At 40.1% G+C, this 11,652-nt stretch overlaps 1 protein-coding gene across 2 annotated transcripts in view; it reads right to left on the bottom strand.

Moving 5' to 3' along the window:
- Positions 1-7,565: 7,565 nt before the first annotated feature.
- SLC22A15 (solute carrier family 22 member 15) overlaps positions 7,566-11,652 on the bottom strand; it is a 34,563-nt gene continuing 30,476 nt past the window's right edge. Inside the window, exons 12-13 of one of the 2 annotated variants that reach the window (XR_013339453.1) lie at positions 10,639-10,969; positions 7,566-7,769 (exon numbers count right to left, since the gene is read on the bottom strand). Coding sequence is in view for 1 of the 2 variants with exons in the window: in XM_021548849.2 (XP_021404524.2) it covers positions 10,883-10,969 (87 nt within the window). In the remaining variant the exon portion in view is untranslated. Of the gene's footprint in view, positions 10,970-11,652 lie in introns of both variants that reach the window. The other variant, XM_021548849.2, reaches the window with a different exon arrangement.

Here is an 11,652-nt window from a genome sequence, read left to right as displayed (position 1 = left end):
CTCCAACACAAACTCACTTGGGAGAAAGAAGACTCAGACTGGCAACCCTGTTTATGTGCTTCATTCAGTCACTGACTAATAAAAAATGTACAAGAGTTCAGTGGAGCCAGAGCTAGAAACTAGGTCTCATATATCATAGGCCAATGACAGGTACACACCCCTAAGATCTATTGCCTTTTCTTTATCAAAATACAATTACTGCAGAGCAAACAGGCCTGCTTGAGCAAGGAAACTGAGAAGGGCCTCCAGGCCCAAAAAAGCCTGGCCCTCAGGAGCTATTTTAGAGTGCTGGAATAAATACTTGTGTGGAAAGAGAGCGAGATTTAAAAAAAAAAGCTAAACTAAACAAAGAAAACCTCATAAAAACCCCAACAATAATGAAGCAAAAAAACCCATCCCCTCCCACCCAAAACAAACAAAACCCACAAAAAGCCCCCAACAGAGTGAGGACAGCTGATAATCACATTCTGTCAGAACCACATGAAAAGCAGATGTGTTTCTGTATGATCTTGGTTAGCAGCAGTGCCAATCCACTATCAAAGCTGTCTGATCAAACTCCACAGCTTGCCACCCTACTACACACAAAGGTCAAAGATCCCAGACTTCCCAGGTGATCCTTAGGATATGTCAACTTGGACACGGTGTTGTGTCCCAGGGCTAACGTGGCACTGTGGAGAGGATGGAAAGAAGAAGTTGAAGAAGCAGTAGGGATTAAAGGAAGATTTTGCCAATATACCTGTAGAAGTGTCTCAAGAAAAACACAGGGGAAGGCCCAGACAGCTACATGCTTTGTATGGGAAGAAAGCAGGGGAGGAGAGTCACTGGGACTCTGCAATGCATGGGCCCAGAGGGAAACAATTGCCATGTGGGAACAATTACTGTACAATGAGAGCACCAGCAGAAGTGAGAAATAATTTGGTTTTTATCAGAAGTATGATATATGTACCACAAAGCAGACCAAGATAATCAGCCAACTAGTGAGAACAAGCCTTGTCAGAATCTCTACAGAGGCTTCAGTCAAGTCTTTTCAGAGTTTCTAGACAGATCACATAATGACCTGAATAGCTACACACTCCAGCTTCAGTCACTGGAAGATGAGCTAACAGCCTCCAGCCCAAGCTATGTCTGGCTAATACATATGGATTCTTTTAGTCCATAACTTCTGAAAATTTGTCATCTGAAAAGCAGGTAGCAGGAGAAATAAAGAGAGAAAGCAATTTCATTCTCAAGCAAACATTTCCTCCTTTATCTCAGACCCATAAAACTATACAGCATCAAGCTAATTCCCATAATCAGCTGCCCAGCCCTTTCCCCTTTATTGGCTGTTTTGTGCAACCAAAACCAAACTGCCAAAGGGAGAGGGTCAATCGTTTGTGCTGTATCTGCTCCAGGCGGTGACAGGCCACGGGACAGATATCCAGGGCTAGAACTAGTTAAATGCAGATTAAGGGCACTGAAAACCAGAGTGGGGGAGGAGAAACAATCATGGAATAAAACCACAGGGAATATGCAGAGCAAGTTGCTTGGCCAGGCTCCTGCATGAAGGAGCAAGCCATCTCTCTGCTCCTTGGGTTTTCATGGAGGGAGGGAAACGAGCAGATGTGCTTCAAATGGAAAATGAGGTGAATAATGCTACCAGCCACCTGGTACGAGAGAAACAGTTTGGTGCAGGAGGGAAGAACAGCATTCACAGGAGGACAGGGTTACTCAGTTTCTGCTACCCAGGGACTCCATGAACTGCTCTCTAACAAAGCAAGGGTTGGCAGAGGAAACAGTGAAACGGCAGCTTAGAACAGAGCACTGATCCCTATTCCCCTACAGTCACTTTTTCCAGATTCTGACAATATTTTCTTTGCCACTGGACAGGGGACAGGAAATGCAGTCAAGCTATTTATCACCTCATTGCCAGGTAATGAAGACAAATGCTCAAATTTTGCCATTCCCTGACGAAATGTTTTGGCAGGAGCACTGAGGACAGGGACTATGGCCTTGTGCATTTGCATCCACTTTAAGAAGGGGTGTTTAAGGGACAACTGGAGCTTATGGGAACTCCCCCAGTACATGTTAGTAACACCACCACAGACATTTCACTATGCTAAACCCCCCAAAGTGTTTCCAGTCTTTCAACATCAATCAGCACAACTGAAGCCAGTAGTAAATTGATTCTCACATTCCACTGGTGCCAGTTTTTGTTAGAAATGATTTGTGATAGATATGGTGGAATATATTGATTAGTACTGACAGTCCCAGTTTCCCAGGCGCTTTGTAGCACTGCCTTTCCAAAATGACCTGCTTTCCACCTTGTCAATTTTCTTCTGCAGAGTCCATTAGAAATATCTATTCTATTCTGAGAGCTTCTTGTCCCTCCAGAAAACAAAACAAAACAGTCAGGCAAGTAAAAAAAAATCAGTACAATAAAATAGGTTTGCAGTGTTGCAAAAGAACTTGTTTTTATTGAGACATTTTGTGTAAGGGGAAGAAAAGGCACAAAATAAGTTACAAAGACATTGGATGAACTGTACGAGTCAAAGGCAGTATCAGAGCTGTTACAAATCACCTAAAAGCTGGCTTACTAACATAGGTTAGCCTCTACAAAATTCTTGAAGGAAGATATGTATTTAAAATTATTGAAATAATTCAGAAATTAAAAGAGAAAGTAAAGAAACCAATATTAACTTTTTCACTAAATTCACCTGGGCTTACCCATCATCACCCTCTCTTAGTAGACAGAGATCACTGGAAAATATTTAGTATTACAGAATTATTTAAAAAACTCATTAACACATTGTAAATTAAGAACCTGATATTTACTTTTCACGCCTCCAGTGAAGCACAATACATACAGATAAGGCAGTATGCATAGGAAATACAATAAGAAAACGGAATAGGTAAGTGCAATTATTCTGAATATTTCAACATTTGTTATAGCCCCTTACCTATGGCAAAGAACATCTTAAAAAGATGGATCCAACAACTGTTCACAGAACATATGAATATATCACCATAAAAGGTCTACTGTGGAAAAGCTTATGCTGTCTTTAGTTGTGACTTCTCAGATGAAGTATTCTACAAACAGACTTTCCAGCAGTACAGCTCTGAGTTAACAACAGCACACCAACACAGTTAAAGAAGACAAAGTACTTCTGAAATATATCAGTCCTCATTTTAACATGGGAAGGCTCATAACACTCAGTATTCCATTAATCCAAATTAAATATTTAACAGTACACACATCAACCATATACAACTACATTTTTTAACTGGATCTGCTCCCCCTGCCCCCGTTACCAATTTCCTGTTACTCAGCTCTCACCTGGCAATGACTTTTGATTGTTAGTTCATATTAAACAGGAATGAGAAAACAATGCAAAAGTCTACAGGATATAAAGACTACACAAAGATTTGTTTTCATGATGATGAAAGGTGGAGCAGCTAAAAAAGTATTTTACCCCTCTGGTCTAAGTTCTGTCTTCTAAATCAGCAAGGATATAAATGCACACAGACAGAGCTTGGCTATAAATGTCTGTTCATGTCCTTAGGAGTTTCAGTTACTTGACCTAAGACAACAGCAGCACAGAAAGGCAATGCAGTACCAGCCACCTGTCAGCCCAGGCCAAGGACCTGAAAGAAAACCCTGTGCAGCGGTGTATGAGCAGGGCTGCCAGGGCTTGGGCAGAGGGGGTGCAGGGCGTCCTGTGAGGGACTGTGCCAGGGACTGCCTGTGCTGCTCCCAGACAGCTCCGCAGCAGCCAGCACAGCAGTCACAGGGCAGCCGAGGATGCAAGGTGGCACCTCCTCTGCAGGTCCCCTGGCCCAACCTCCCTGCTCATGCAGAGCCAACTACTAAAGCAGACTGCCTAGGAGCATGTCCCAGTGACACCTGAGTATCTGCACACACAGAAACTCCACAACCTCTCCAGGCAACCTGTGCCAGTGCTCCATCTCCCTGACATTAAAAAGGTGCTTCTCTATGCTCTGATGGATCCTCCTGTGCTTCAGGTAGTGCCCGCTGCCTCCTGCGCCGGCGAGCACTGACCCACTGCACTCCAACACTGCCAGAGGAGCTGATGGCACTTGGACAAAAGAATGTTTAAGACAGGGCCATAAATACCAAGAAAAAGACATTACAGTGCTACAACAGGGTGAGGAAAACGGATAAGCCCACACCAGCAAAAGAAAAACTGAGAGACAGCTGAGCAGGAGAAACATCAAAGGAAAATCAGCCTGAGCAGAGGCCGAGAATTGGCTCAAAAGGAGCTACAACTCTAAATGGACTGCGGCTGGTGATGAAACCCACAAGAGAGCAGCAGAACATGGAACAAAGAGCGGTGAATAAACAGAAGCACAACAGACTGATCCCAGTCTCCTGCACTGCCTGTTGCCTTGCTGAAGGGACTGAGCATGACAAGCAGCCAAGGAATTGGTGGATGGCATGGGTAGAGAGAAGGAAGATCAGTGTCTGGAGAAAAGCAGCAGTATCTTCCTTAAGTGTCATGGTTATTTTTAATTCCAATACCAAAGCAGTAACAAAACTCTAACTGGCAATAAATTAAATTGATTAAAGCCCCCCGACTCTAAATCTACTGCCATTGAAAAGTCATGCCTTCAGCTTACATTAGTACAAAATTAAGGGCTTTTTGTCCCTTTTAAAGACAAAAAACATATACAGAAAAATCATGTTCTAACTGCATAATTATGAAGCTCCTCAGAAGTTTTAAGTCTTTCAACTAAATTTAAAAGGCCTTTGACAAAACCTTTAAAAGGGAAGGATGACTTGAGGACTAAGTAATGGATTCCCACATAAATAAAAAAAGGAAATATTTTGTAATTTCCTCAAAACCAATTAAATACAAAAGTGACAAAAAAAAACTCAACATAAAAGAGGTAGCTTAAAAAATCAAAATACTATTTGATTCAGGAAGCAAAGGTAGTGCAATAAAAGTATCTGTATGAAAAATATACTTCCCACTTCCACATTACTCAAATTCTAACAAGAACAAAGTAAAATTTGGGTTGGAATTTGAGGAGTGAAAGGGATCAAATACTAAAAACCATTATTTTAGAGGCATACTTGAAATCAAAGTATACACAACTTTCCTCACAAATCACCTAGCAGTTGTTTGCTCTGTAACAATTTTCATCAGTATCTGCAAAAATGATTTTTCTTACAGATTAACATCAGAAATGCCTGTCTCCCAATCAGGCTTCCATAATTTAAAAACATTTTATTTGAAAACAGATGTACCAGATATCTCTCCTAGGATATTTTTAAGTAAATACAACTTCTAATACTGGCAAAGGTTTTCTTGCCACCATACTTTCTGCCTGGCTCCTGACAATGTAGGTACAATATGAGCACCTCAGATGTGCTGGTGGGAAGCAGAAATATGCATGTTAAAGACAGATTTCCTCTAGAAACCTTTAGTGAATGAGGGCAGGCAAGTATTTAAACATACTCCATCCTACAATCTTGCTGTATACACCCCACAGTCCCCCTTTATCCTGTACACATGGCAGAGAATGTGTAGAGAATTATCTCTTTCAAGCAGAGTAGCTTGAAAGAGAATCCTTCTTCTGGGCCTAATCAGCCCTTGCTGCAGAAAGTTTTATCCATCTGCTTTTTTGCTGACAAACATGTAGCCATGATAAGGCTGACTTGTGAATATTAGTTGTAGTAGGGATTTAAAATCCATACATTATTATTTAGTAATGCCTCAAACAGAGTGTGCATTTTATAAAACCTGCTAGATCCCATGAAGCTCCAGGCAAACTGTTTACTAGCAATGCTAATTTTTAAGATTGATGAATGAACTAACGAATTCCAGTATGCAGTTTTTAACGAGGTTTTATCAGTCTTAGAGAGTAAACTTCGACATTTGCAACTCAGAATCAAAATAATTTCTACAGATTTCTCTGTAATGGCTACATGGTATAAACTCTGAATGTTCTACAAAAAGAACACTTTAATCCTTCATTTAATTTCTTTGGTTTCTCAGAGACAAAAGCTACTTAAGTGATCTGAGCAATGAAAGACAAGCAAACAAAGGTAACACTCTGTCCCTATAGTTTCAGGGATGCTGGTAAATACCAGCTCTGACGGACCAGTTCTGCATGGATTAAGTCTAAATAAAGGCAGCTAGAACCAGTTTTGGACTATTGCTTTCCAGCAAAAACTGTATTTGGCTCTCATATAATCCAATTCTATGATGCTACTTTACACATAGTCCCATATAAAATTGATGGAGGAAATTAAAAGACTACTTTCATTAAACAGGCACTAAAAATTAGAACAAAAAAATCTGTTCCCTATTAGGTAATACAGGAGCATTTTTCAGAATGACAGAAACAGAGAACAGTACCAAAATTAGGATGAGAAAATTCAGTAAATTCAGACTACCTGGGTAAAAGTTTTACCCAGCTCTACTAGCCTTCATTAACAGTAGCACCTGGAAAATCTGAAGGCTACAACAGACTAGACAAAATTAAAATACATTAAAATACACAGCATGGAAAAATTATGTATAAAATTGTTTGCCCTCCAATTCCACATTTAGATCTGCCAGAGAGGTTTTCTTACATAGGTGTCTTTCTACCACGTATCTTGCAGCAAGATACAATGAATGAGACTCAAAATACAGCATACCCTAAGTCTCCTGTTTGGTAAACAGCTGAATATAGACAGTTCTGATACAAGCATTGTGTCAGGCCACACTAACTTCCACCATCAAATGACAGCACTGCTCTTGGGCTTTTCTGACATCTTTACTGCAAGGCTCACAGTCTGCAGTCACAGATTCAGCTGTGTCAAAGAGCATGACCAGAGAAGGGCTCACAGGGTGGGAAAAGGGATAAATAGTACACAACCTTCAGCAAAAACAAAAGACTACTCACCCAATCTGCATTCAGTGATTATTATCTGCATTTAGAAGACTCAAGAACATGAGCTTTAGTTCTAATGTTCCCTTTAACATGCTCCGGGAAAAATTCCTCATTTTCCCCTTTTCCTGAATACAAGAAAAACATTCTCTTGCAAACTGCTTTTATATGCTCAGGTGAAATACACTGTAAAATGTAAGGCTCAACTGCATTCCCCATGGTTCTGTAAATTATATCCTACTAACCTCAGAACATACACACAGTTTGGAAAAGCTGGCATGGATTGCACACTTTGAGCTGATGAGCATGTGGCTCCCATCCTTAAAGCCTCGACTGTAACTATGGTGGAAAAAGCTGCAACCAGCTCCATGTTAGGTGTCTCTGGAGAGATTCTTCACTCAGCATCCTGACCTGAACAGAGTCATTTCTGGCTCTCCTTTAACACAGAGCTTCTAAGTTTCTGGTATGTCAGGGGTCTCTGAACAGCACTTTCCCAATTCCTAAATAGAGAGCATCAGCTTTGTTTTCAGGAGAAATTTGAAATTGTATTGTATTAAAGGGTATTTCTACCCAACAGCTGCTATTTTGTGTTTTCACTTACCCTTGCCCTAATGTGTTTCAGTTGAATCCTCCAGTTGTTTTGGTTTTTTTTTTTTTTTTGGTTTTTTTGTTTGTTTGTTTTTTTGGTTTTTTTTTTTTTACTTCTCCCAGCTCATTCTCCTCCATGCTGCCTCACATGACCTGTCACTCTCCTTCACTCTTAGCTGTATTCACTTATCACTTGTAAGCTCCTCAGGTAGGTGAAGTATGTTTGGGATTCTGCTGAGACCTGACTAATCAGCACCATGGGAAAGGCTCTCTTCTCTCTAGCATAATCCCACTAAGTCAGCTACCTGGAAAAAGAAAAGAGAAAAAAAAAGAAAAAAAAAAAAAAGAAAAAAAATCACAGCCAAAGGAATCCAGAGAAAAAATTTCATCTTGGGAAACGTAGTATCTTAGTACCTACGCAACATGAAAATAGCTAACAGTATTGGCTACTCTAGCAAAAAACATGGCAAAAGATTATTATACTGCACTAAACTGTAGCAAGAACCTTGGTCTCAGACTCCTAGCACTGCAATATGCAGTAAGCTCATGTACCCAGTGTTCTGCTTTCCAGTAGCTCCTCATGGCAAACTTACTACCCAGACACTGAGGTACAACTATCTCAATATTGTAAAGCATTACATATCATGGGTAAGAAGAACAGTATCAAAGGCAAACTCATACTGAAAATGAACAGCCTCAGAGGAGAAACTTAATGCACCTAATGAATTTGAACTTCAGAACAGAAAGCTGGAGAACAAAGTCTGACGCTACACTGCTGAGCTCCTCCTGTAGGGATTCTCTCCTCTACACTTTCTGAATTAACTGATATGGGAAAGCAACAACGGAAGATTTAAAATTCCTTTTAAAATAGTCCCTTTAAAATTTTAAAGGTGAAAACATGGGACAGATTTAAGGTTAAAAAAAGAGCAAAAATTCCTGTGCAAAAAAATTGCTAGTTTTGTCTTCACTCTTGTTTTTGCAATTTTACATATGTATACCAATGATACAGAAGTGCATGAGTGCAGAGGTAAATTTAACTTTTAGTTAAAGACTAACAAGAAGACTTTAGTTGAAGACTCACAAAATCTAGCTCACATCCTGCAAAGAGCAATCTTTTCCACCTGAACTATTAGAGAATCCTACTGTTAATGAATGACGGTCTTGTGCCATTACACAAGGTTGCCAGAAACGGGTAATGACAGTTCCTGACTTATTATTTAGTTCCTGACTTATTATTAAATTCCTGACTTATTCCTGACTTACACCCAACATCCAAAGAGGGACAGAGGCAACAGACACCTAAAACTACTGTTGGTTCTTGGCAATGTGTTATTACTGCCAGGCTTACAGCTGTCTGCCATCAGCAATAAAAAGTAATTTTCACAGCTGTCCATAAATTAAAGTACCAGAAAAAAATTTAAAATATTTGAATAGCTTCAACTTTTCAAAGTACCTTATTTGGTGCAATTTTCTTATACACAAAAGGGTCAAATAAGGCAGAAAGACTATCCAGCTGTGTTAAAAAGTGCCACATCTACAACAACTACTCAACAGTCGGGGGTGGGGGGGAAAGTGAAGATCATGAGCGAGAATTCTTCCAGCGACACTCATAACACAGGCAAAAATCACAACAATATTGATAGACTGTTCATAGGGACTGAAGTTTCCAGCTTGGCTCAGAGTCAACACCTGGATCAAGTTCAGACCCAACTGGAATGCTGCATGTGTGAAACTGCAGACTCTGGGCTGCTCTCTGCACCAATCGGGGCAGCTGCACTTTGCTCTCTGTATTACAGTTCCCAGTGAACAAAGTTCAAGCAGCTAGCTGCAAACTTCAGATGCTGCTTACTTTCACTTCCTTGCAGAGTAAAGGAACTTCCCACTTGAACGAGGAAATATTCAGCAGACATTTTGATATTTTTAGACACGCCTTTTTTAATTCTAAGATCTGCAAAAATTACTCATGAGCCTGAAAATATATTTATTGCCATTGTGTGCCACTTTGCTAGGAACTCCAAGTAGGAAGACTAATGTTGTATGGAAACCAATCTTAATAGAGAAAGCCACAGGTCAGAGGATGAAGATGACAACGTCAAGAAAACTGAATCTTTGTAAGGCCTCATTTTTGTAACTGGAATGTTCCACATGTTCATGTTTCATACTTCAGGATTCCATATCCCTCTAACGAAGCACTTACAGGAAGTTCAGTGAAACAGGGAAGTTAAGTTGTTTTCCTTAACAAGGTCAAGTAACCAACTGCTTGAGCAAGCATTGGTTAAAAAACATCAAGTAACCAAAAAGGTCCAAAGAGATTTGCAGACTTTTTAAATGAAAATCTTAGCTACACACAAGATTTTAAAACAAACACTAGCAACTTCCTGAAAATAGCACCCAAAATATAACAGCACCACACAGTTCCTCTTACCACTTCAGAGTTAAGCCTTTTCCAGAAACAAAGACCCAAATAGGTCCACAAAAGCAAGCTATACATTCTATCACACCACACACACAGTATGTGAGAAATACCTCACCTTTGTCGCACCCAGGAAATGATATCCATCACAGAATTATTTCACTCCACAGAGAAGTTGCTGAGCTTCAATAGTTATGGCAAAGTAAGGACAAGGTAAAAGTAGGCAAAGCTATAAACAGCCATGCTGCGATGTGGGGAACATGTGGCAAACATATGCACAAGACAGACCAAGACAAAGCTTTGTGTATGAAAAGAAGGAAAAAAAGTCAGTAACGTTCCTTATGTTCGAAGGCTTTGTGGCTGCTCTTTTGTGTTGTCCTTCCTCCCAGCCTTCCATTATCACTAAGGTAAAGCCCAGCTCATGACTAAACAGTTGCACCTGTAACTCTGCACAGGTGTGCACACAGAGAAACCTTTTGTTCACAGCTGCCTCTCCTCTACTGACTATGCAAAAGCCATTTTAACATACAATTTCAGCAATTTTTTCCCACTGGAGTAGCACACAGCACATTCTCCAACCACTTTCCCCCTTGTGGAAAAATACAGTGGTTGTTTCAAAGTTTACTAATTTGTATTGAAATAAAATCCACCACCTTGAAAATAAAATACTAACACATGCACTGATGATCTGTCCAAATCTGTCTAAGCCTAGGTTGTTTCCTAGGCTTCTGAAATACATCATCCCACTCCTGCAGTCTCACCTGGCTTCAAATGCAGTCCATGCACTGTCATTCTGAACCACAAAAATTGGAATGGCTGCCTTGTATGGAGAGCATCAGTGGTGTCATCAGCCTGAACAGTACACAAATCCCTCTTCCAAGTAGGGAAAAACGCAGGCACTTGCCCAATTACATTGCCTGGCAAGCAAGGTCCCCAGTACTTGTCATACAGCTGGACTGACTGGGCAAGAAGAGGCATCAAATAGGCCAGTGTTTCTTCTTTTCATTACTTGATCATGTGAGTCTCTTCATCAGCATCATAGAACTCCTCATCTTCACTTCCACTCCCTGTAGAGCTGTCTTTGTCTCCAGACTAGAAGTGAAAAGTAGTTAGTTAGACTGAAGCCACTAAATCTCAACATATAGAGCATGAACCATTACACTTCTATGGAATGCTGGTATAGAAAAGGTAAGAAAACACAGGTCAAACCACTGTATTAAAACTTTGTAGAAGACATGTGAATTCACGCTAAAATCCTTGATTCCTCCAAGTATCTTTAAAAGACATGAGGTTGTAGTGGATGGAGTTTCTCTGCTCCACCAGTACCCTAGAGAATATATGCAGGAGAGACTAGCTAGAGTGGTTCTGAAGTGGTAATCTACTAAACTTTCTTAAATTTAGTCTAATTCCTACTCTGTGGAGAGCTACTGGAAACACAGTAGTTCAGAACACACATATTACTTGCTAGGTAAAGCTTCTCCATCCACAATTAATACTTTTCCTTGGGTAGCACAAGCATTTTACTGTGCAAGTTGAATTAAAAAGATCCCCCTGCAATACTAAATGAAAGTGTTATGGAAAAGGGAAAATCATTACCATGCTGTATGTTCAGAAGGTAAAATCCCTATTGTAGGCATACCTACTCCAGTCATAATCCTTTTCACACATAATTTATACACATACCTAAAATAAAGTCAGCTATTACAGCTAGTTGATTTTTATTTGGCCAGTGTAGCATTTTTCCATGGAACTGACACAAATGATTCCAGTCAAAA

This window comes from Lonchura striata, chromosome 2 (genome assembly GCF_046129695.1).
Source record: "Lonchura striata isolate bLonStr1 chromosome 2, bLonStr1.mat, whole genome shotgun sequence".
NCBI classification, from domain to species: Eukaryota; Metazoa; Chordata; class Aves; order Passeriformes; family Estrildidae; genus Lonchura; species Lonchura striata.
Note: the sequence above shows the minus strand (reverse complement) of the source record. Positions and strands in the feature narration are given on the sequence as shown.